This window comes from Anser cygnoides, chromosome 29 (assembly GCF_040182565.1).
Source record: "Anser cygnoides isolate HZ-2024a breed goose chromosome 29, Taihu_goose_T2T_genome, whole genome shotgun sequence".
Lineage (NCBI taxonomy): Eukaryota > Metazoa > Chordata > Aves > Anseriformes > Anatidae > Anser > Anser cygnoides.
This window is the reverse complement of record NC_089901.1, coordinates 3,609,068-3,632,750: the sequence shown is the minus strand read 5'-3', so window position 1 is coordinate 3,632,750 and position 23,683 is coordinate 3,609,068. Positions and strand designations below refer to the sequence as shown.

The window sequence follows — 23,683 nt, the reverse complement described above, 5'->3', positions numbered from 1 at the left end:
TTTAAAGAATTATGTACATTTAGTACTTCTGTGTAAATTAAAGCGCTCTTCTTTTTAAAAACCGCGCCCGCCTCGCGCTCTGCTTCTTCCCTCGGCGTTTTCGGGGCCGGTTCCGCTAAGTTGGGGCCCTCCTCGTTTTGGGGTGAATCCCCCTTAAATCCCTCCCTCCTCGTTTTGGGGTGAATCCCCCTTAAATCCCCTCCCTCCTCGTTTTGGGGTGAATCCCCCTTAAATCCCCTCCCTCTTCATTTTGGGATGAATCCCCCTTAAATCCCCTCCCTCCTCGTTTTGGGGTGAATCCCCCCTAACAACCCGTCCTCCTCGTTTTGGGGTGAATCCCTCTAAATCTGGACCATCTTTGGGGTGAATCCCCCTAACTCCAGACCCTCCTCGTTTTGGGGTGAATCCCTCTAAATCTGGACCATCTTTGGGGTGAATCCCCTTAACTCTGGACCCTCCTCGTTTTGGGGTGAATCCCTCTAAATCTGGACTCTCCTTGTTTGGGTGAATCCCCCCCCCAGCTCCAAATCCTTGTTTTGGGGTGAATCCTTCTAAATCTGGACCATCTTTGGGGTGAATCCCCCTAACTCCAGACCCTCCTCGTTTTGGGGTGAATCCCCCCTAACAACCCGTCCTCCTTGTTTTGGGGTGAATCCCTCTAAATCTGGACTCGCCTCGTTTTGGGGTGACCCCTCCTAACTCCAGTCCCTCCTCCTTTCGGGGTGAATCCCCCTAACTCCGGGCCCTCCTCGTTTTGGGGTGAATCCCTCTAAATCTGGACTCTCCTTGGTTTGGCTGAATCCCCCCCCAGCTCCAAATCCTTGTTTTGGGGTGAATCCTTCTGAATCTGGACCCTCTTTGGGGTGAATCCCCCTAACTCCAGACCCTCCTCGTTTTGGGGTGAATCCCCCCTAAATCCCGTCTCTCCTTTTGGGGTGACTCCCCCTTAAATCCGGTCCCTCCCCCTTGTTTCGGGGTGAATCCCTCTAACTCCGGACCCTCTTTGCCTCGGGGTGACCCCCTCTAACTCCAGCCCCCCCTCATTTTGGGGTGACCCCCCCCAGCTCCCCGTTTCCAGCAGGGGAAGCGCCGGGGGGTCCGGGGGGGGGCCCTCGGCGTCCGGCGCGGTCCGGAAAGGAACGCCGCCCTCCTCCCGGCCCCGCCTCGTCGCCGTGTTTATTTTTTTCATTATTTTTTTATTTTTTTTTTCCCCCCCCCCGTTTTTATGGCTCGGCCTCAAGCTCGGCCCCCTCCTTCGCCCCGCTAATTTATGGCGATGCCTTCGCCCGGCCCCCCCCCTCCTCCCACACCCCCCCCCCCCGGGCACTTTTCTCCCCGACGCCTCCCGGCCGCGGCCCAGACGCTCGGCGGGACCCCCGGGAGGGCTTCGGGGAGGGGACCGGGCACCCCCCCGGCTTTGATTTTTGGGGAGGGGGCCTCTCCTTCCCCCCCACTTTTGATTTTTGGGGAGGGGGCCGCTTTTCCCCCCCCCGCCTTCGATTCTTGGGGAGGGGGACCCTCACTCCCCCCGCCTTACGATTTTTGGGGAGGGGGCCGCTCCTTCCCCCCGCTTTCGATTCTGGGGGAGGGGGCCGCGTTTTCCCCCCCCCGCCTTCCATTTTTTGGGGGGAGGGGGCCTCTCCATCCCCTCCGCCCGCTCCCCAGGAGGGGTCCCCCGAAATCCTCGCCGTAGAGCCCCGAAAGCCGCCCCCCTTCCCCGGGCGGGGGTCCCCGCGGCGCGCATCCCCCGGCGGCGGCGTCGAGCGGGGCGCGCGCCCCGTGTGCCCCCCCCCGGCCCCCCGTTCCCCCCCCCAACCCACCCCGATGTTCAGCTGGCTGCGGCGCCAGGAGAAGCGGAGCCCCGAGGTGGTGCGCACGGTCACCGAGGGGCTCCGCCGCCTCTACCGCGCCAAGCTGCTGCCCGTGGAGGAGTTCTACCGCTTCCACGACTTCCACTCGCCCGCGCTGGAGGCCGCCGACTTCGAGACGAAGCCCATGGTGCTGGTGGCCGGGCAGTACTCCACCGGCAAGACCACCTTCATCCGCTACCTGCTGGAGAGCGACGTCCCCGGCAGCCGCGTGGGGCCCGAGCCCACCACCGACTCCTTCGTGGCCATCATGCACGGCGACACCGAGGGCATCACGCCGGGCAACGCGCTCATCGTCGACCCCGACAAGCCCTTCCGCAAGCTCAACCCCTTCGGGAACACCTTCCTCAACCGGTGAGGACCGCGGGGAACCCCCTCCCTCCCCAAAAAATCCCTCCCCCCCCCGGGGCTTCCCCCCCTAACCCCCCCCGGGGATCCCCACCGACGTCGCCCCGCAGCTGCAACCTCGCTCGCGCGCCGGAGCCGCTCCGCACGGCCCCCCCCGAACCCGTTCCCTCGCTCCCCAATTCCTCTTTTCCCCTTTTTCCTAGCGGGGGGGGGGGGGCTCCTGCCCAAACTTTCCGTTATTTTCCCCGTTTTTTAATTTATTTTTTTTTTGGAGGGGGGGGACGCGAAATCCCCCCCCCCCCAAGGTTTCGGGGCTGCTTTTCCGAATCGAGGCCACGAAGCCGCCCAGCGCTCGGCCGGGGGGCCGGGGTTCCGCACCCCGGGGGGGGGGGGGGGGGTTCCCACGGTGCCCCCCCCCCTTTTGCTGGGGGCTCCCCCCGCTTCTCACACGGGGGGGGGGCCGGGGGGGGGATGAGCGAGGCCTCAGGAATGCAGCCCCAGCTCCTGTCCCAGCGCCAGCCCCCCCCCGGGGGCCGCCTCGGAAAGACGGCGTCAGACCCGTGGGCAGCAGCAGGGGGGGGGAATTAAGGTGCCCCCCCCCCCCAAAAAAAAATTACCGTGTCCCCCCCCCCCCCCCCCAGGTTTATGTGCGCCCACCTGCCCAACCAGGTGCTGGAGAGCATCAGCCTCATCGACACCCCCGGCATCCTCTCGGGGGCCAAGCAGCGCGTCTGCCGCGGTACGGGGGGGGGGCAATAAAATGGGGGGGGGGGGCAATAAAATACAAGGGGGGGCAGGAAAAAATCCGGGGGGGGGGTAGGAAAAATATGGGGGGGGCGAGAAAAGTGTGGGGAGGGGGGGACAGGACACGGCGGGGTGTGAAGTGAAGTTGGGGGCTGGGGGGGGAGAAAAGGGGGGGCACAGGGGGCAGCACGCGGGGGGGCAAAGGGGGGGGGCAGTTAATTAATTGGGGCGCTAATGGGGAGGAAGTTAATTAGGGCGTAAAGGGGGGGTGAAGGTAATTGGGGTGCACGGGGGGAGCGTAGCAGGGTGCTAACGGGGGGAGTTAATTAGGGTGCTAAGGGGGGGTTAAGTAGCAGGGCATTAATGGGGGGGGTAATTAGTGCTCCAAGGGGGGGTGACGTTAATTGGGGTGCTGGGGGGGGTGAAAGGATTGGGGTGTCGAGCGGGGGGGGCACCAAAGCGTAGCAGGGTGCTAAGGGGGGGGGGATAAATTGGGGTGCTGGGGGGGGTGAAGCAGGGTGCTAATGGGGGGGGCGCAGCTAATTGGGGTGCTGGGGGGGGCACACAAAAAAAGGGGTGTTGGGTGGGGGGGGGGGAGGAGGCGAAGCTCCGGGGGGGGGGCCGGGGGGGTTGCGAAAGGCACCGGGTGCCAAGGGTGGTGCCCAGCGAGCGCTGCCAAGGGCGGCAGCGCCCAGGGGTGGTGCAGGGACCGGGGGGGGCTCCCCCCCCCCCAAAAAAAAAAAAAAACAGCACCGGGGGGGTCCCATGGGGTTGGGGGCATCTGCGCCCCCCCTTCCGGACATGGAAAGTGCTGGGGGGGTGGTTTTTTTTTTTGGGGGGGGGGGGGCCTTGTGCTGCCACCAACTTTCCATCGCTGCTGCCCCACGGCGGAGGCTGTGCCCCCCCCGCCCCCCCCCCAGCCCCCCCCCCCCCTTCCTTCCCCACCCCGAAATCCTCGGCCCCTGCCAAGAGCCCTGGCAGCGGCCCCGCTGGAAGGGCTGATGGGGACGGGGGGGTGGGGGGGGGCTTGGCCGGAGGGGACCCCCCCGGACCGGGAGGCTGAAATTTGTCCCATGGGGGCCGCGGGGGGGGGGTCCTGGGGGGGGGGGGCCGGGTTGGGCTGGATGGGGCCGAGGCCAAATTCCTGCAGCCGCTTCCTCGCTGCCGGCCCTTCCCGGGCGCTCCCCCCTGCGGAATGCACGGGGGGGGGCGGGGGGGGGGCACAAAGCGGGGGGGGCACACGGGGGGGGGACGGGATCGGGGTCGGGGTCGGGATCGGGGTCGGGGTGGGGACGCGAGCCCGTTCCCAGGACCCGCCGCGTTTCCTTTTTTGGTGATTTTTGCAGGATTTGGCAGCTTGGGGGGGTTCCGGGGGGGGCAGCGGGGGCCGGGCGCTGGCGGAGGGCACGGGGGGGTACGGGGGGCACGGGCGCACCCCGGTGTCCCCTGCGCCCCATGGGGACGCTGCGTGGGGGCGAGGAGGGATCCTGCTGGGGGGGGTCTGGGGGGGGGTCTCATGGGGGCGTCCATGCGAAACCCCGTTAGCTGGACCCCCCCATTGCAGGAACCCCCCCCCACCGCAGGATCCCCCCCAAGGTGGGATGTCGTGGGTGGGGTTAGGGCTGAGTTTAGGGTCAGGGTTTAATTTAGGGTTTAGGGTTGGGGTTGTATTTAGGGTTAGGGTTAAATTTAGGGTTTAGGGTCGGGGTTGTGTTTAGGGTTGGGGTTGAGTTTAGGGTCGGGGTTTGGCGTTGGGGTTGAGTTTAGGGTCAGGGATTCGCATTGGGGTTGAGTTTAGGGTCAGGACTAAGTTCAGGGTCAGGGTTAAATTTAGGGTTTAGGGTCGGGGTTGTGTTTAGGGTTAGGGATTGGCGTTGGGGTTGGGTTTAGGGTCAGGGTTAAATTTAGGGTTTAGGGTTGGGGTTGTGTTTAGGGTTAGGGTTTGGTGTTGGGGCTGGGTTTCAGTTTTGGGTTTAGGATCGGGGCCAGGGTTAATGTTTAGGGTTAGGGTTGGGGTTAGGGATTGGGGCCGCAGCTGGGCCGGGCTCCCCTCCCCGCAGACCCCCCTGGGGGGCAGCGGCCAGGCCGTTCGCACCCCGCCCATCAGCGCCCCATTTCCCGGTGCCCCCAACCCCACGGGCACCGGGGGGGGGGACCCCCAACTCGCCGTCTCCCCCCCGATCCCCCTAGGCTACGACTTCCCGGCCGTGCTGCAGTGGTTCGCCGAGCGCGTGGACCTCATCATCCTCCTCTTCGACGCCCACAAGCTGGAGATCTCGGACGAGTTCTCCGAGGCCATCCGAGCCCTCAAGGGCAACGAGGACAAGATCCGGGTGGTCCTGAACAAGGCCGACATGGTGGAGACGCAGCAGCTGATGCGCGTCTACGGGGCGCTCATGTGGTCCCTGGGGAAGGTGTTCAACACCCCCGAGGTGCTGCGCGTCTTCATCGGCTCCTTCTGGTCCGAGCCGCTGCTCATCGCCGACAACCGGCAGCTCTTCGAGCTGGAGGAGCAGGACTTGTTCCGGGACATCCAGAACCTGCCCCGAAACTCGGCCCTGAGGAAGCTCAACGACCTCGTCAAGCGAGCGCGCCTCGTTAGGGTGAGCGCCGCGAGGGGGCTCGGGTTGGGGCGGGGGGGGGGGGGGGGGGGGGTCCTGGCCACCCTCCCGCCGCCATCCCGGCCGCATCCTGTGCCTGGCTTCCTCGTTACGGGCTTCCCGCGAGGCTGAGCCCTTCCGCCGCGCTAATTGCGGGATAATCAACGCGGCCCGGGATAATTAACATGGCCTGGGACGATCAACGCGGCCGCCCCCGCTCCCCAGGCAGCCCCCGCCAGCCCCTCCTCACTGCCGTGCCCCCCAGGATTTTGGGGCTGCTTTAGGGGTTGGGGGGGGACACGGGGGTGCAGGCAGATGCTGGGGGGTGGGGGGGTGGGGGGGGGGAGCTGGCGATTTTCCCCGTCTCCCTTCTGCCCCCCCCCCCCGCCCCCCGGCCCGGCCTTATCTCTTCCGGCCACCTGCGGCCGCGGCTCTTTGTGCGCCGCATCCGGCCGGGGCCGCGGCCAGCGGCACTGAGCACGCAGGGACGGGATGGGGTGGGGTGGGAATGGGGTCGGGATCGGGACTGGGATTGGGGTTGGGATTGGGATGGGGACTGGGGTTGGGATTGGGATCGGGATTGGGACTGGGACTGGGATTGGGATGGGGATTGGGACTGGGATTGGGATTGGGGTTGGGACTGGGACTGGAAATGGGACTGGGACTGGGATTGGAATCGGGACTGGGATCAGGACTAGGACTGGGACTGGGACTGAGATCAGGATAGGGATTGGGACTGGGACTGGGACTGGGATTGGGACTGGCATTGGGATTGCGACTGGGATTGGGGTTGGGATTGGGACTGGGACTGGGATGGGGATTGGGACTGGGATCAGGATCAGGACTGGGACTGGGATTGGGATTGGGTTGGGACTGGGACTGGAAATGGGACTGGGACTGGGATTGGAATGGGGACTGGGATCAGGACTAGGACTGGGACTGAGATCAGGATTGGGACTGGGACTGGGACTGGGACTGGGATTGGGACTGGCATTGGGATTGGGACTGGGATTGGGGGTCTCGCTCTCCCACTGAGGGTCCCAGCGGGGCTGTGGGGGATCTCCGTGCCCACGTTCCCACTGCTCCCGGGCTGTCCTCGCCGTGCCGTGGCCGTGCCATGGCCGTGCCGTGGCCGCGCCGCCCCCTGCCCCACAACGGCCCCCCCGGAAGCCCCCGGTGCGATCGGCGCCCCCTCCCTCCCGCAGGTGCACGCGCACATCATCAGCCACCTGAAGAAGGAGATGCCGTCCGTCTTCGGCAAGGACAACAAGAAGAAGCAGCTCATCGCCAAGCTGCCCGTCATCTTCGCCCGCATCCAGCTGGAGCACCACATCCCCCCGGGGGACTTCCCCGACTGCGCCAGGATGCAGGTGGGTGCCGGGGGGGACACGAGGGGGTCCCAGGGGGTGGGTTCAGGATGGGATGTTAACCACCACCCCCCCCCCTCCAGGAGCAGCTGCTGGTGCACGACTTCGCCCACTTCCCGTCGCTGAAGCCGCGGATGCTGGAGGCGCTGGACGAGCTGCTGACCCGCGACATCGCGGCGCTGATGCCGCTGCTGCGGCAGGAGGAGCTGGAGGCGCCCGAGGTGGGCGTGCAGGGGGGGGCCTTCGAGGGCACCCGGCAGGGCCCCTTCGTGGAGGGAGCCCTCGGGGAGGAGGAGGAGGAGGCCGGGGAGGAAGGCGACGAGTGGGTGGTGACGAAGGACAAGGCCAAGTACGACGAGATCTTCTACGGGCTGGCGCCGCTGGGGGGGAAGCTGAGCGGGCGGCAGGCGCGGGGCTGGATGGTGAGCAGCAAGCTGCCCAGCTCCGTGCTGGGCCGCATCTGGCAGCTGAGCGACGTGGACCGCGACGGCATGCTGGACGCCGAGGAGTTCGCGCTGGCCGGGCACCTCATCGGCGCCAAGCTGGAGGGCCGCGGGCTGCCGGCCGACCTGCCCCGCTCCCTCGTGCCCCCCTCCAAGCGGCGCCAGAAGGGCTCGGCCGAGTAGCGGGGAATAAAGGGAGAGGCGGCCACGCGCGCGTGCGTGTGTGTGGGGTGTGTTCGGGGCGGGGGGGGGATGCACGCGGGTGTGCAAGGGGCTTGAGGGTGGGGGGGCTTGCAGCCAGGTGTGCAGGGGGCTCAGGTGTGGTATGGGGGGGCAGGGGGTCAGGTGTGGGGGTGCTACTGGGTGTTACGGGGGGGGGGGGTGGTTGCACATGGGTGTGCAAGGTGTTTGAGGGTGGGGGGTGCTTGCACATGGGTGTGCAAGGTGTTTGAGGGTGGGGGGGGCTTGCACATGGGCATGGGGGGGCTTGGGTGTGAAGGGAGGGTGGGGGGCTCGCACCTGCGTGTGCTCCTGGGTGTTACAGAGGGTGGGGGGGGGTGGGGGGGGGCTTGCACGTGGGTGTGGGGGGGGCTCAGGTGTGACAGGCAGGGTGGGCCTCCACAGGCGTGTGGGGGCACGGCCAGGGCGGCTTGCACACACGTGTAGGCCGTGTCAGCGTGTGTGTACACAGCGTGTGTCAGCATCACCGCACAAACACACGGGGGGGGGGGGGGGGGGGCCTTCACACGCGTGTGTGTGTCCGGGGGAGGTGCACATTTGGGGCGGGGGGGCACACGAAACCTCCCCAAGATGGCGCCTGCCCCTCCCAAGATGGCGTCCACCCCCCTCCCAAGATGACTCCCGACCTCCCCAAGATGGCGCCAACCCCCCCCCACACCCCCACCCCATGACTCCAGACCTCCCCAACATGGCGCTCACTCTCCTAAAATGGCTCTCGACCTTCCCAAGATGGCGCTCACCCCCCCCCCCCGACCTCCCCAAGATGGCGTCCCCCTGTTGACTCCCGACCTCTCCAAGATGGCGCCCACCATCCCGAGGTGACTCCTGACCTCCCCAACATGGCGCCCTCCACGTCCCCCGCCCTTCCCACCATGGCGGCCGGAAGCGTCCCCGCGGCGCTTCCGGCGCGGCGCCCGGCGTGGCCCTTTCCTTTCCAAGATGGCGGCGGCCGCGGAGGACGCCTCGTTCCTGGCCCTGAGCCCCGGGGCGCGGGACCCCGGCAGCGCCCGGCGGCGGCCCCGCGGCGCCCGGCACCGCAAGAAGGGCTGGAAGTGCTGGGCCGGCCCCGAGGCGCGGCTGGGCCGCGAGATCGGCGACTTCCTGGAGGATGTGGCCCTGCAGCAGCGGGTGGCGGGGTGAGGGGGGGGCTGAGGGGCTGGGCGGGGAGGACGGGGGGGTCCTGAGGGGTCGAGGGGGGGGCCTGGGGGGGTCCTGGAGGGGGCCTGAGGGGGGCGGGGGGGAGGTCCTGGGGAGTCCTGGGGGGGTCCTGAGGGGTGGGGGGGGGCCTGGGGGGTCCTGGAGGGGGCCTGAGGAGCGGCTGGGGGGGGTTGGGGGGGCCGGGGGAGGGCGGGGGGGGGGGTCCTGGGGGGGTCCTGAGGGGGCGGGGGGGGGGCCTGGGGAGCCGGGGAAGGGGTCCTGGGGAGTCCGGGGGGGGCTCTGAAAGCCTGGGGGGTGGGCCCTGGGGGGTCCTGAAGGGTCGGGGGGGGGCCGGGAAGAGGGTCCTGGGGGTCCTGGGGGGTCCTGAGGGGTCGGGAGGGGGTTCAGGGGTCCTGGGAGGTCTTGGGGGGGGGGGTCCTGGGGGTCCAGGGGGGGGCTTTGGGGGTGCTCAGGGCCCTGAAGGGGGGGGGGGTTGGGGGTGTTAAAGGGGGGTGAGTGGCTTTGGGGGGTGTCAAGAGAGGAGAAATTAAGGGGGGGGTGTAAAAAGCCGGGGGGGGGGCTTTGGGAGGGTGAAGAGGGGGCTTGGGGTGTGGGGGGGCTTTTAGGGGTGGCGTTGAGGGCGTTGGGGGAGGTTTGGGGACCCCCAATGGCTGGGGGGGGTCTGGGAGGGGGTTCAGGAGGGGCTGGGGGGGCTGGGGGGCGTCTGAGGGGGTTTATGGGGGGGTCCGGGGGGGTCCAGGCCCCCCCGGCGGTGACCGGGGCTGCGTCCCCAGGGGCCTCATCGCGGAGCAGCCAGACGAGGGGCTCTTCTTCGTGGACACGGGCAATGCGGAGAAGGGTGAGTGGGGATTTATTCGGTGGGGGGGCACCCCGAGAAGCCCCTCGGCACCTTGAGAAGCCCCCCCCGGCTCCCCAGGAAGCCCCCCCGGCACTTTGGGGTGACGTTTTGCCCCCCCCCCCCCCCCCCCCCCCCCCCCCCCCCAGATCGGAAGCTGAACAAGGGCCGGGAGAAACCGCTGCACATCGACCTCGTCCTGCGCCCCGACTCCAAGGTGCCAGCACCCAAAAAGTGAGTGCGGGGGGGGTAGAAAAACTGGGGGGGGCACCTCGGGGAGCCCCCCCCGCTAACTTTTGTCCCCCCCCCCGCAGCATTTTGGCCTACCAGGTCCCCAACGGGCGCAAGGAGAGGCGGCGGCGGCAGTTTTGGGAGCGGCTGGAGCAGCGCGGCGTGCTGCCCCGCGCCGAGCGCCTGCTGCGGACACGGCTGCAGGCGGGGGCCCCCCCGAGGGAAAAACCCCTGGAAAAAGGGCGCCTGGACCCCTCCCGGGACTTCTACGACATCTGGGCGGATGACAGTGAGCGCTAAAACAGAGGGGGGGTGGCTTTTTTGGGGTCATTTTGGGCGGTTTAGGTACAAACAGCACCAGTTGTGGGGTTTGGCCGAAAATCGGGGTCGTCCCTGGTCTGTTTCCTTTCTCCAAAGCACAAAAAATGATTTATTGGAGGGATTTGCACCCCCCCGATTTATTAAAACATTTTATTGGGGTTCCCCCTAATCTCTCCCGTGGCTTTTGCCCCCCCCCCCCCAGTGCTGTGGTGGGATCTGGGGGGGCCAAATTGGGGGTGCGCTGTCCCCGCAGACCCCCTGGAGCGGGCGCTGGCGGGGCAGGACAGCTGGTTCCTGCAGGAGACCAAGAAGCAGAGGGTGAAGGTGAGCCCCCAAAATTATGGGGGGGGGTCCTGGGGGGGGCACACAGCCCAGCAGGACCCCTCACCCCCTTTGCCCCCCCCCCCAGCGCCCCCCCAGGCTGCTGAAGAAACCGTCGCAGGTCCCCGCCGTGGAAGTCATCGCCCCGGGGGGCTCCTACAACCCCACCTTCGAGGACCACCAGGTTTGGGGAGGGGGCTGGGGGGGCTCAAACGGAGCTGGGGGGGGGTCCTAAATACCCCCCCCCCCTCTAAAAACCCCCAGGCGCTGCTGCTGCGAGCGCACGAGGTGGAGGTGAGGAAGAAGAAGGAGGAGGACAAGGTGGAGCGGCAGCTGAGCTTCCCCCCCGCCGCCGAGGCCCCCACTGCGGTGAGACCCCCCCCCCAGGACCCCCCCCTCCAATTTCCTTACCCCAAGGAATTTGGGGGGGGGGTCTGACAGCGCCTCGCCCCCAGGAGACGGTGTTCCGGGAGCAGTGCGAGGGGCTGCTGGAGGAGTCGGGGGGCGAGGAGGAGGAGGAGGAGGAAGAAGTGGGGGGGGCGGCAGACCCTGAAGACCCCCCCAAAGCGGCCGCGCCCCCCCGTCGGCTGGGGAAGAAAACGGAGCAGCAGAGGCGGAAGGAGAAGGAAGCGCGAGCGCTGGTACGGGGGGGGGCACGGGGGGGGGTATGGGGTGTTGGGGGGGACACAGGGCACTGGGGGGGGGACACAGGGACATTGGGGGGGGACACAGGGACATTGGGAGGGGCACGTGGGACACTAGGAGGGTTGCTGGGGGGGACATGGGATGCTGGGGGGGGCACAGGGACACTGGGGAGGGTCACGGGACGCTGGGGGGGGACACAGGGATGCTGGGGGGGGCACAGGGCACTGGGGGGACACCTGGGACACTGGGGGGGGGGCTCGAAATACTGGGGGGGGGGCTCGGGGCACGGGAGGGGTATGGGATGCTGGGGGGGGACACGGTGGGGATGCTGCAGGGGACATGGGCCATGGGGGGGACACAAAACATTGGGGGAGATATAAGATGCTGGGGGGGGGACATTGGATACTGGGGGGGGGACATGGGACACTGGGGGGGCCACAGGACACTGGGGGGGGGCATGGGACCCTGGGGGGGACGTGAGACAGTGGGGGGGACACAGGACATGGGGGGGGGGACACTGAGGGAGCCATGGCGAAGGATGCAGAACGCTGGGGGGGCCACAGGACACCGGGGGGGGGGGGCCACGGGGACGCACCCAGCATCCCAGGGCGGGGGGGGGGTCGTAACGCCGCGTGCCCCCCCCCAGGAGCTGCAGCGTCGCAGCGAGAAGGCAGCGCGGTGCCGGCGGCAGGAGCTGTTCCGCCTGCGGGCGCTGGGCCGGCAGCTGCGGCGCTGGGAGGCCGAGCTGCTGCGGCGCCGCCGCGCGCGGGAAGCCAAGCGCAAGGCCCTCGAAGGCCGGCCCCGACGCCTCGGGCGCCTCAAGTGAGTCGCCGGGGGGGTTATTTGTTTATTTTTGGGGGGGGGGGGGGGGCACGTACCTGAAGCTCTGCCCCGCAGGTACGAGGACCCGAGCCTGGAGGTGCAGCTGAGCGACGAGCTGGCCGAGTCGCTGCGCACGCTGAAGGTGGGTTTGGGGGGGCTCTAAAAATTTGGGGGTGGGCTAAAAAACTCGGGGGGGGTCGTCATTAAATGAGGGGGGGGGGGGCAGCAGCGCCCTGTGATGAGTCCCATCCTTGCACTACGAGGATTCGCAGCCCCCGCGCTGGGAATGTGAAGGTCTCCAGGGGTCCCGGGGCCTCGCCGTGGGGGCGAGGGCTTGGGCGCTGAGGGTGCTGATTTCCCCCCCCCCCCAAAAGGTTTTAGGAGCTGGGGGGGGCTCCCAGCGGCCCCCCCCACCCCCTAAAATCCCACTTTTCCTCATTTTTCCGCTCCCCGTTCCAGCCCGAGGGCAGCTTGCTGCACGACCGCTTCAAGAGCCTGCAGAAGCGGAGCCTGATCGAGCCCCGGGAGAGGGCAAAGTGAGTTGGGGGGGGGGTCCGGGGGGGGGGTCTCACTGCCCCCACCCCTTTTGGGATGGATTTGGGGCCGATTTTGAGCCCCTTTTTCTCTCCTTCCCCAGGTTCAAGAGGAAATACCGCCTGAAATACGTGGAGAAGAGAGCTTTCCGGGAAGTGACGTGAGTGGGGGCGCCGGGGGGGGGACAGGGGACACTGAGGGGGGGGGGGCAGCCTCAAGGGCCCCCCCCCGACCCGCTGCTCTCCTCGTTGCAGGTTGTAGCTGCGCTTCCTCGGCCCAATAAAACCCTTTGCACCAGCAGCGCCTCCTGGTTTGCACTGGGGGGGGATTGTGGGGCTGGGGGGGGGCTTGTGGGGCTGGGGGGGGGACCAGCCCCCGCAGCTGGGCTTGTGGCCCCCCCCCGGGAAGGGGGGGCCCGGCAGATGGTGCCTGGCTCAGCCCCTTTCCCTTCTTTAGGGCTATTAGCGAGCGGATTAACGAACGCAAATCCCAGCGCCGGGGGGGGCACGCGTGCGCTGCTGCCCCTGGGGGGGGGGGTGCAGGGGGCAGAAGTGGGGCTGGGGGCCGCGGGGGGGGCACCGTGCGTCGCCCCCGAGAGCACAGCGTGAGGTTGGGAGCCACCTCCCATTTATTTGCACCCCCCCTCATCCCCTCCGCAAATAAATAAAGCCCGTTTTGCCCCCCAAACCCCAGTTTTTCCTCCCCAGACCCCAAATTCTGCCTCCCAGACTCCAAATTCCCCCCCAAAACCCCAAATTGCTCCCCAAAACCCTGAATTCCCCCCCCCCAGATCCCAAATTCCCCCCAAAAAAACTTATATTTACCTCCCCCAAGAGCGCAGGTCGTGGGGTCCCCCCCACTCCCCGCTTGCACCACGCCGGCAGGAGGCTGCCGAAACCCCCAAATCCTTGGGGGGGGGGAAGGAGGAGGCCGCCGAAACCCCCAAATCCTTGGGGGGGGGGAAGAGGAGGCTGCCGAAACCCCCAAATCCTTGGGGGGGGTCATGGAGGAGGTTGCCGAAACCCCCAAATCCTGGGGGGGGGGGAAGGAGCGGGAGCCCGCCCGCCCTTGCAGCACCCCCCAAAATCCTTTTTTTGGGCCCGGGGGGGGCCGGGGCTCACGCTCAGACGTAGGCCGACTCGCTGGACTGCGTCCGCCCCAGGGGGGCCGCGGGGGCCGGGGGGGCCGCGTCCTTTTTGCGGGGCTCCCCGAGGGACTTGCGCCGCGCCTGCGCCCCCCGCACGGCCGCCCGCACCTTGCGCCAGCCCAGGTGGTTGAGCTCGGCCAGGTTGAGCAGGACGCAGACGCCGCTGACGGCGAACATGAAGGCGAGGAAGACGGTCTTCTCGGTGGGCCGCGAGACGTAGCACTCCACCTCCTTGACGCAGGGGTAGCGGTCGCACTCGAAGATGGCCGGCACGCGGAAGCCGTAGAGGAAATACTGCCCGGCCAGGAAGCCGATCTCCAGCGCGTTGCGGAACACCACCTGGATGACGTAGAAGCGCGAGATGCCCTCCTGCCGCCGCACCTTGGAGCCCCGCGACGGCGGCCGCGGGGCCGCCGCGCTCGGCGCCTCCTTGGCGTCCTCGGCGTCGTCCTTGGCGGCGCCGGGCGCCGGGGGCCCGCCAAGGGGCTTGGGGCGGCGCGCGTCGCGCTCCAGCAGCGGGTGGAGGAAGGAGTAGCGGCGCTCGCGCTGCTTGGCCGCCTGGTGCACGGAGTAGGTGATGAAGCAGAGGCTGGGCGTGCACACCAGGATGATCTGGAAGACCCAGTAGCGGATGTGGGAGATGGGGAAGGCCTTGTCGTAGCACGCCTGGTTGCAGCCGGGCTGCAGCGTGTTGCACGTGAACATGGTCTGCTCGTCCTCGTACACCGTCTCGCCCACGATGGCCACGATCAGGATGCGGAAGATCACCACCACCGTCAGCAGGATCCTGCCCGGGGTTGGGGGGGGAAGAGGAGGGGGCACGGGGGGCGGCACGCGGGTGCCACGGGGGCGCGCGGGTGCCGCCGGGATACGCGCGGGTGCCACCGGGATGTGTGTGCGCCACCAGGAAGTGTGTGTGCCACCCGGACGTGTCTGTGCCACCAGGACACGTGTGTGTGCCACCCAGACAGGTATGTGCCACCAGGACATGTGTGTGCCACTGGGACACATGTGTGCGCCACCTGGACATGTATGTGCCACTGGGACACGTGTGTGCCACCTGGACATGTGCCACCAGGACATGTGTGTGCCACTGGGATACATGTGTGCCACCCGGACACATCTGTGCCACAGGGACACGTGTGTGCGCCACCCAGACAGGTATGTGCCACCAGGCTACACGTGTGTGCCACTGGGATACATGTGTGCCAGCTGGACATGTCTGTGCCACCGGAACACGTGTGTGCCACCGGGATGTGTGCGTGCCACCCGGACATGTCTGCCCCACTGGGACACGTGTGTGTGCCACCTGGACATGTATGTGCCACCGGGACACGTGTGTGCCACTGGGATACGTGTGTGCCACCTGGACATGTATGTGCCACTGGGACACGTGTGTGCCACTGGGATACATGTGTGCCACCCGGCCACGTCTGTGTGTGTACCACCCAGACATGTATGTGGCACTGGGACACGTGTGTGTGCCACCAGGACGTGTGTGTGCCACTGGGATGTGTGTGTGACACCCAGACATGTCTGTGCCACCGGGACACGTGTGTGCCACCCGGACATGTCTGTGCCACAGGGGTATGCATGTGCACCACCCAGACATGTATGTGGCACTGGGACATGTGTGTGTGCCACTAGGACACGTGTGTGCCACTGGGATACGTGTGTGCCACCCGGACATGTCTGTGTCACAACGGTAAGCGTGTGCCACTAGGATACGTGTGTGTGCCACCCAGACATGTATGTGCCACCCGGACATGTGTGCGTGCCACCCAGACAGGTATGTGTCACCGGACACGTACGTGCCACTGGGACACGTGTGTGTGACCTGCATATGTGTGTGCCACCGGGACGCGGGTGTGCCACCTGGACATGTGTGTGCCACGTGTGTGAGAGCTGCATGCGTGTGTGCCAGCAGGACACGTGTGTGCCACCAGGACATGCGTGTGTGCCACCCAGATGTGTGTGTGCCACCCGGACACGTGTGTGCCACCAGGACATGTCTGTGCCCCATGTGTGTGACCTGCATGCGTGTGTGCCACCAGGACACATGTGTGTGCCACCGGGACACGTGTGTGCCACCAGGACATGTGTGTGCCACCGGGACGCGTGTGTGCCACCAGGACACGTGTGTGTGTGTGCCACCGGGACGCGTGTGTTCCACCAGGACGCGTGTGCCACCCACACACGCAGGTGCCACCAGGACACGTGTGTGCCATGGGGACACGTGTGCCACCCCCCCACCCGTGCACCCTCCCCCCACCTCGTACCCACCCTCTGCCCCCCCCCCCCCCAGCCCCCGGGGTCCCCCCCAGCCCTGCCACCCCCCCCCCCCGGTGACCCCCCCCCCTGCACCCCTGGGTGCTGCCCCTGTCCCCGCATCACCCTGCGCGCCCTCGGTGCCGGCGGGGAGGTGACAGGAGGGTGACGGGGGGGGGGACGGACACAATGGGGGGGCACAGTGGGGAGGGTGACAATGGGGGGGGGGGGGTGCCCTGTGGGGGTCCCTGCCCCCCCCCAGCCCAAAGCCCTGCCGTGTCACCCCCTGGGGACCCGGTGTCACCGCCCCATGGGGGGCAAAGCGGGGCTGGGGGGGGATATTTTGGGGGGGGGGGGGGGATGTTTGGGATGCTTCCCCCCCACCCCCACCCCACCCCTGGGACAGGGGGTCCCATCCAGCCCCCTCCCCGTGCTGGGGGGGGGAACAGGGGGGCCGGAGGAGCAGGGGGGTCTGGTCTAAAGGGGGGGGGGGGCAATTCTGGGGGGGGTCCCTGTCCAAAGAGGGTGGGGGTCCTGGTCCTTGGGGGGGGGGCAGTCCCTGGGGGGGGTCCTGGTCCTTGGGGGCAGGGGTCCCAGTTCTAGGGGGGGGTCCCTGTCCAAAGAGGGTGGGGGTCCCGGTCCTTGGGGGGGGGGCAGTCCTTGGGGGGGGTCCCGGTCCTTGGGGAGGGGGGTCCCGGTTCTAGGGTGGGGGGTCCTGATCCTGGGGGGGGTCCCAGTTCCAGGGGGGTGTCCCAATCCTGGGGGGGGGGTCCCTGTCCAAAGAGGGGGGTGTCCCTGTCCTTGCGGGGGGGGGGGTCCAGGTCCTTGGGGTGGTCCCAGTCTCAGGGTGGGGGTCCTGATCCTGGGGGGGGGAGATCCCGGTCCTTTTGGGGGGGGGGGGTCCCGGCCCTTGGGGGGGGGTCCCAGTTCCAGGGTGGGGGGCCCGATCCTGGGGGGAGGGGGGTCCCTACCCAAAGAGGGTGGGGGTCCCGCTCCGGGGGGGGAAGGTCCCGATCCGGGGGGGGGGTCCCGGCCCCGGTGGGGGGGGGGGGGTCCCGGGGGGGCTCTCACCTGCCGATCATGGTGGAGTGCTGCTGCACCGCCGCCTCCAGCAGCCGCTCCAGGATGGTCCATTCGCCCATCGCGCCGGCAGCGGGGGGCGCCGGGCCGGGCCCCCCCCCCTCCCGCCCCCCCCCCCCCCGGCCCCACCGGGCCCCCCCCGCGCTCAGCGCCGCGGCCCCATCGCCGCCGCCGCCGCCCGGGAGCGCCGAGCGCGGCCCCGAGCCGGGCGCGGCCCCGCGGAGCCACGGGAGCGCGCGGCGCGCCGCCGGTACCGGGGGGGGGGAGGGGGGAGGCGCGTTGGTGCTGCGAGCTGGGAGCGCTGGGAGCACTGGGGGGGTGCGCTGGGTGTACTGGGAGCGCTGGGGGGTGCGCTGGTGCTGCGAGCTGGGAGCACTGGGAGCACTGGTGATGCGAGCTGGGAGCACTGGGGGGTGCACTGGGTGTACTGGGAGCGCTGGGGGGGTGCACTGGGAGCACTGGGTGTACTGGGAGCACTGGGGGGGTGCACTGGTGCTGCGAGCTGGGAGCACTGGGAGCACTGGTGATGCGAGCTGGGAGCACTGGGGGGTGCACTGGGTGCGCTGGTGGAATGTACTGGGTGCACTGGGAGCACTGGGTGCACAGGTGTAATGCACTGGGTGTACTGGGAGCGCTGGGGGGGTGCACTGGTGCTGCGAGCTGGGAGCACTGGGAGCACTGGTGGTGCGAACTGGGAGCACTGGGGGGTGAACTGGGAGCGCTGGTGTAATGTACTGGGTGCACTGGGAGCACTGGGTGCACTGGTGTAATGCACTGGGTGTACTGGGAGCGCTGGGGGGGTGCACTGGTGCTGCAAGCTGGGTGCACTGGGAGCACTGGTGCTGCGAACTGCGTGTGCTGGGGGATGCACTGGGTGCACTGGGAGATGCACTGGGTGCACTGGTGCTGCAAACTGGGTGCGCTAGTGCTGTGAACTGGGTGCACTGGTGCACTGGTGGAATGTACTGGGTGCACTGGTGGAATGTACTGGGAGCACTGGGTGCACTGGTGCTGCGAACTGGGTGCGCTGGGGGATGCACTGGGTGCACTGGGAGATGCACTGGGTGCACTGGTGCTGCAAACTGGGTGCGCTAGTGCTGTGAACTGGGTGCACTGGTGCACTGGTGCAATGTACTGGGTGCACTGGTGTAATGTACTGGGAGCACTGGGTGCACTGGTGCTGCGAACTGGGTGTGCTGGGGGATGCACTGGGTGCACTGGTGCTGCAAACTGGGTGCGCTAGTGCTGTGAACTGGGTGCACTGGGGGAACGCCCTGGGTGCACTGGGGCAATGTACTGGGTGCACTGGTGGAATGTACTGGGTGCACTGGGAGCACTGGGTGCACTGGTGCTGTGAACTGGGTGCGCTGGGGGATTCACTGGGTGCACTGGTGCTGCAAACTGGGTGCGCTAGTGCTGTGAACTGGGTGCACTGGGGGAACGCCCTGGGTGCACTGGGGCAATGTACTGGGTGCACTGGTGGAAAGGCGCAATGCGCTGGGTGTACTGGTGCTGCAAACTGGGTGTACTGGTGGAGAGGCGCAATGCGCTGGGTGTACTGGTGCTGCAAACTGGGTGTACTGGTGGAAAGGCGCAATGCCCTGGGTGTACTGGTGCTGCAAACTGGGTGCACTGGTGGAAAGGCGCAATGCGCTGGGTGTACTGGTGCTGCAAACTGGGTGCACTGGGGGAAAGGCGCAATGCGCTGGGTGTACTGGTGCTGCAAACTGGGTGCACTGGTGGAAAGGCGCAATGCGCTGGGTGTACTGGTGCTGCAAACTGGGTGCACTGGGGGAAAGGCGCAATGCGCTGGGTGTACTGGTGCTCTGAACTGTGTGAACTGGTGCACTGCGGGGGGGTGCACTGGGTGCACTGGTGCCGCGAACTGGGTGAACTGGGGGGGCTGCACTGGGAGGACTGGCGTGAAGCAGCCGTGCAGGAGCCCCCAGCCCCCGCCCCCCTCCCCAAGTGCAGCTCATTGGGCTGCAAACGGAGCTCATTGATATGCAAATTGAGCTCATTAATATGCAAATGGTCTCATTAATATGCAAACGCCCCCCCGGCCTACAAAACCCCCCTGGCGCCCCCCCCGCGCCCCTCAGGGTGCGTTCGGAGGGGGGGCTGTGCACACACACACACACCCCCAACCCCCCCCGTTAACCATTTTGCCCGTTTTCGCCGTTTTTCACCCCAGCTGCGGGGAGCCCCGGCGCGGGGGGCGGTGCTGGGCCCCGGCGCGCAGCCGCCGCCATCGCCGTCACCAGTGCCACCAGTGCCACGGCTCTCAGCGCTACGACTGGTGTCCCTGGTGCCACTGGTGCCACTGGTGTCACTTGGGCCACTGCTGTCACTGCAGCCACTGGTGTCACTGCAGCCACTGCTGTCACTGGTGTCACTGCTGCCACTGCTGCCACCGCCGCCATGCCGCTGCGCGTCTCCGTGCTCTACTGGTAAGGCCCCTTCAAGGGGGGGGGGATTGGGGTGCTGAGCCCCCACCCCCCCCCCCCCGGCTCACCCCAATGCCCCCCGCTCTCCCTTGCAGCGGGGCCTGAGGCTACAGACCCAAGGTGAGCCGATTTCCCCGTTTTTTCCCCCAAAATGCCCGTGGCCGCCTGCGGCCTGCGGGCGCCGGGCGGTGACGGCCGCGCTTGGCTTCGCAGTATGAGCGGCTCAGGAAGGAGCTGGAGGCACGCTTCCCCGGCGCGCTGGACATGGTGAGTTTTTATTTTGGGGGGGGGTCCACACCCCCTGATGACCCCCCCCCGGACCCCCGGTGACTCCCCCGGACCCCCCGGTGCGTGCCCGCAGAGCGGCCAGGGAACGCCGGAGGTGACGGGATGGTTCGAGGTGACGGTGGCCGGCCGCCTGGTGCACTCCAAGAAGGTGCGGGGGCGACGATGGCGGGGGGGGGGGGACACGCGGGGGGGGCGCCCCGAGACCCTCCCCAGGCTCCACGGGGGGGTTCTGGGGGGGGTTTCTTCGCTTCCTGCTTGTCCCGAGGGGATTTCTGTAATTTTTTTGGGGGGGGAAGGAGAGGGCTCCAACATGCCGCTCGCCTTCCCAGCACCCTTAAATTCACTATTTTCTGTCCAAAAATCCCCAAAACGTCCCACTTTCCTTCCCAGCACCCTTAAAAAAAAAAAAAGAAAAGGTGCTGTTTTCTATCCGAGTGCCCCCAAAACACGCTGTTTTCTATCGGAGTGTCCCCAAAATACGCTGTTTTCTCTCCGTGTGCCCCTCAAACTTGCTGTTTTTTAGCTGCACACCCTCAAAGCGTGCTGCTTTTCATCCAGACACCACTAAATGCACCATTTTCGCTCTGGGCACCCCCAAAACCCGCCGTTTTCCCTCTGGGCACCCCCAAACCCCACCATTTTCCCTCGGGGCACCTCCAAAACCCGCCGTTCCCCCTCGGGGCACCCCCAAACCCCACCATTTTCCCTCGGGGCACCCCCAAACCCCACCATTTTCCCTCGGGGCACCCCCAAAACCCAACGTTTTCCCTCGGGGCACCCCCAAAACCCAACGTTTTCCCTCGGGGCACCCCCAAAACCCAACGTTTTCCCTCCGGGCACCCCCAAAACCCAACGTTTTCCCTCTGGGCACCCCCAAAATCCAACGTTTTCCCTCGGGGCACCCCCAAACCCCACCATTTTCCCTCCGGGCACCCCCAAAACCTGTCGTTTTCCCTCCGGGCACCCCCAAACCCCACCGTTTTCCCTCGGGGCACCCCCAAACCCCACCGTTTTCCCTCGGGGCACCCCCAAACCCCACCGTTTTCCCTCGGGGCACCCCCAAACCCCACCATTTTCCCTCCGGGCACCCCCAAAACCCAATGTTTTCCCTCCGGGCACCCCCAAAACCCAACGTTTTCCCTCGGGGCACCTCCAAAACCCAACGTTTTCCCTCGGGGCACCCCCAAACCCCACCATTTTCCCTCGGGGCACCGCCAAACCCCAACGTTTTCCCTTGGGGCACCGCCAAACCCCAACGTTTTCCCTTGGGGCACCCCCAAACCCCAACGTTTTCCCTTGGGGCACCCCCAAACCCCAACGTTTTCCCTCGGGGCACCCCCAAACCCCAACGTTTTCCCTCGGGGCACCCCCAAACCCCAACGTTTTCCCTCGGGGCACCCCCAAAACCCGCCGTTCCCCCTCGGGGCACCCCCAAAACCCGCCGTTCCCCCTCGGGGCACCCCCAAAACATGTCGTTTTCCCTCGGGGCACCCCCAAACCCCACCATTTTCCCTCGGGGCACCTCCAAACCCCAACGTTTTCCCTCGGGGCACCTCCAAACCCCAACGTTTTCCCTCGGGGCACCCCCAAACCCCAACGTTTTCCCTCGGGGCACCTCCAAAACCCACCGTTTTCCCTCCGGGCACCCCCAAAACCCAACGTTTTCCCTCCGGGCACCCCCAAACCCCACCGTTTTCCCTCGGGGCACCCCCAAACCCCACCGTTTTCCCTCGGGGCACCCCCAAACCCCACCGTTTTCCCTCGGGGCACCCCCAAACCCCAACGTTTTCCCTCGGGGCACCCCCAAACCCCACCGTTTTCCCTCGGGGCACCCCCAAACCCCACCGTTTTCCCTCGGGGCACCCCCAAACCCCACCGTTTTCCCTCGGGGCACCCCCAAACCCCACCGTTTTCCCTCGGGGCACCCCCAAACCCCACCATTTTCCCTCGGGGCACCCCCAAACCCCACCGTTTTCCCTCGGGGCACCACCAAAACCCAACGTTTTCCCTCGGGGCACCCCCAAACCCCACCATTTTCCCTCCGGGCACCCCCAAACCCCACCATTTTCCCTCGGGGCACCTCCAAAACCCAACGTTTTCCCTCGGGGCACCCTCCCCCGTCTCTTTCCTCCGCCAGAACGGCGACGGCTTTGTCGATAGCGATGCCAAGCTGCAGAAGATCGTAGCCGCCATCAAGGCCTCCTTGCCGTAGGCATCAACGGACGCCCCGCTGCTGCCTTTACCGGCCTAGCGAAGGTAATTTCGGCACGGGGCCGGCGTGGCGGGCTTGGCATCGAAGCCACGCTGACCCTGTTGCCCCCCCCCAAAGCACCACGAGCGCCTGCCTCGCTCGGGTCGGCCGAGCGCTCCATGACGGGAGCCGCCGAAACGTCCGCGGACACCGGGTGGTTTCCAGACCCCGCGCGCAGGATGCCGGCCGGAGGGAGGCGGGCGGTCGTCGAGCTTCGCACCCCAGCCTGTTTTCTTTTGATTAATTATTTTTTTGGTTTGGTGTTTTCCTCCACGCCGGTTTTGTTCGCCGTCGAGGCGGTCGCTCTCACTTCAGCGTGCTGGGGTGAGCGATTCCGCCTTTGCACGCGCCGCTAACTCGCACAGAAAGCTTCTGCCGAGCCTGCTGGGTTGAAACGTAAGGAAATAAGGCTCCACATTCAGGAATTATTCAGCGGGCAGCGCTTCTGGCTTGGGTTTAATGAGGTATGAGACACGCGATTCTCAGGGCTTGCCCAAAATAACACTAATTTCACTTTTTTTCCCCCTCTGCCCAGCAGCAGCTCGGCGGAGAGCTTCTGCCCTGCCGTCCCGGTTGCCTTCTGTAAGTGCGTCACTGTTTGGGGCCGTTTCTCAATAAAAGCCGTGGAAACTTTGCGCTGGGTCTTGCGGTCGCTGGGGTTTTTGCTCTCGGCTTGGCGTCTCTCCAGGCAGGAGAACCGCCGCGAGCAGGGCGGCGGAGCCCGGGACTGGGGGGGATTTGTCACCGCTTTGGACACGGGGATCTGCTTGGCCATCCTCTCCGCTCAGCGGCGTTCTGCAGCCAGCAGGGCTCATTCCCAGCCTCGTTAGCGAACCTTTCCCCTCCTTTTCTGTTTGCACCTTAAAAAAAAAAAACAAGAAAATTGGGAAACCTCTGCGTTAGTTGTACCCGGGCTTCTCCGCGGTGGACGCGTGCCCTCTGGTGACAACAGCAAGCAAACAGGCGCAGATTTACGTGTCAGTGTCTCGTCCTCCTGCTTTCCCCCGTGGTGGTGCTTGAAGTTTGTGTCTGTGGAGGAGCAGGCGGCTGGACAGCGCTTGTGCTGGGCTTCTTAATTAAAAACGGGATTAATGCTGCTGCTCTGCGTCAGCCGCCGTCGCTGCGAGCCCCTGCGGCTCATCGTACCCACTGCCATCCCTCACTGAGTGAGTGATGGGGAGGGGGGCTGGCGTTGTTAAACGTTAATGTGTAAGGAAAATGTGTATGGAAAAAAAAAAGTTAGTGTGTATGGAAAAAGAGCAATTTCGGGGTGGATTCAGGGGGTGCTGGGAGGGCCCTGGTGCTCCCTTTGGCTCGTCCCGCGGAGGTGACTCAGGGCGGTGACGTGGCTGGCCGCAGGGCACCGAAAATCGGTGTGGTTTCAACATGTTTGGGAACATTCGTGGTGTCGTGGGAGAGGTGGGTGTGGGAGACACAACCACGGCGCACGTAACCCCCTTGGGTGGGGAGAGAGGCGGCGGCGCCAGCTGAGGTGACGTGACTTGGGCACCGCCATGCCTCGGGGCAGCTCCTGGGAGGGTCACCGGCCGCTACAACCCCTCCGCGGCGCTGCCCCGGGGTTCCCACCGAGCCCTGAGGCCGTTTCACGCCGGTTCTGACACCGGGCAGAGGCTCCGGGAGGGCTCGGGGCGGCCCCGGGGCGGCCCCGCGGCGGGTCGCAAGATGGCGCCGGGCCGCCATCACCTCAGCCGACCTCCCTCCCCC

The 23,683-nt window shown here is 66.7% G+C and overlaps 4 protein-coding genes and 1 long non-coding RNA gene across 5 annotated transcripts; 3 read left to right on the top strand and 2 right to left on the bottom strand.

Annotated features, from left to right (window-relative positions):
- The first annotated feature begins 1,339 nt into the window (after positions 1-1,339).
- Positions 1,340-7,578, top strand: EHD2 (EH domain containing 2). Its single transcript, XM_066984506.1, has 5 exons — positions 1,340-2,222; positions 2,858-2,955; positions 5,151-5,563; positions 6,766-6,930; positions 7,011-7,578. The coding sequence occupies exons 1-5, from the start codon at positions 1,825-1,827 to the stop codon at positions 7,551-7,553; spliced, it is 1,617 nt and encodes a 538-aa protein (XP_066840607.1). The 5' UTR covers positions 1,340-1,824; the 3' UTR covers positions 7,554-7,578.
- A 954-nt stretch (positions 7,579-8,532) lies between these two features.
- Positions 8,533-12,774, top strand: NOP53 (NOP53 ribosome biogenesis factor). The gene is made up of 13 exons (XM_066984635.1): positions 8,533-8,746; positions 9,542-9,606; positions 9,753-9,837; positions 9,918-10,123; positions 10,409-10,479; positions 10,565-10,660; positions 10,741-10,845; positions 10,932-11,117; positions 11,768-11,943; positions 12,019-12,085; positions 12,403-12,479; positions 12,581-12,637; positions 12,732-12,774. Exons 1-13 carry the CDS (start codon positions 8,550-8,552, stop codon positions 12,736-12,738), a joined length of 1,395 nt encoding a protein of 464 aa, XP_066840736.1. The 5' UTR covers positions 8,533-8,549; the 3' UTR covers positions 12,739-12,774.
- A 362-nt stretch (positions 12,775-13,136) lies between these two features.
- LOC125181482 (gap junction delta-2 protein-like) lies at positions 13,137-17,125 on the bottom strand. The gene is made up of 2 exons (XM_066984636.1): positions 16,964-17,125; positions 13,137-14,411 (listed from the first exon to the last, which is right to left on the bottom strand). Exons 1-2 carry the CDS (start codon positions 17,032-17,034, stop codon positions 13,601-13,603), a joined length of 882 nt encoding a protein of 293 aa, XP_066840737.1. The 5' UTR covers positions 17,035-17,125; the 3' UTR covers positions 13,137-13,600.
- Positions 17,126-19,188: 2,063 nt separating this feature from the next.
- On the top strand, positions 19,189-22,593 carry SELENOW (selenoprotein W). The gene is made up of 6 exons (XM_066984641.1): positions 19,189-19,422; positions 19,515-19,539; positions 19,633-19,686; positions 19,781-19,855; positions 21,845-21,963; positions 22,037-22,593. Exons 1-5 carry the CDS (start codon positions 19,394-19,396, stop codon positions 21,917-21,919), a joined length of 258 nt encoding a protein of 85 aa, XP_066840742.1. The 5' UTR covers positions 19,189-19,393; the 3' UTR covers positions 21,920-21,963; positions 22,037-22,593.
- On the bottom strand, positions 22,202-23,580 carry LOC136787435 (uncharacterized). Its single transcript, XR_010826871.1, has 2 exons — positions 22,934-23,580; positions 22,202-22,818 (listed from the first exon to the last, which is right to left on the bottom strand). It is a non-coding gene; the product is annotated as an uncharacterized lncRNA (long non-coding RNA).
- Between the last annotated feature and the right edge of the window lie 103 nt (positions 23,581-23,683).

Excerpts from the sequence above, each read along its gene's own strand:
- NOP53 (XM_066984635.1), top strand. The coding sequence starts at position 8,550 with ATGGCGGCGGCCGCGGAGGACGCCTCGTTCCTGGCCCTGAGCCCCGGG. Across the intron at positions 10,124-10,408 it reads CGACATCTGGGCGGATGACA|ACCCCCTGGAGCGGGCGCTG; the intron begins GTGAGCGCTAAA and ends CTGTCCCCGCAG. Across the intron at positions 11,944-12,018 it reads CGACGCCTCGGGCGCCTCAA|GTACGAGGACCCGAGCCTGG; the intron begins GTGAGTCGCCGG and ends TCTGCCCCGCAG.
- EHD2 (XM_066984506.1), top strand. The coding sequence starts at position 1,825 with ATGTTCAGCTGGCTGCGGCGCCAGGAGAAGCGGAGCCCCGAGGTGGTG. Across the intron at positions 2,223-2,857 it reads GGGAACACCTTCCTCAACCG|GTTTATGTGCGCCCACCTGC; the intron begins GTGAGGACCGCG and ends CCCCCCCCCCAG. Across the intron at positions 5,564-6,765 it reads AGCGAGCGCGCCTCGTTAGG|GTGCACGCGCACATCATCAG; the intron begins GTGAGCGCCGCG and ends TCCCTCCCGCAG.
- LOC125181482 (XM_066984636.1), bottom strand. The coding sequence starts at position 17,034 with ATGGGCGAATGGACCATCCTGGAGCGGCTGCTGGAGGCGGCGGTGCAG. Across the intron at positions 14,412-16,963 it reads CACTCCACCATGATCGGCAG|GATCCTGCTGACGGTGGTGG; the intron begins GTGAGAGCCCCC and ends AACCCCGGGCAG.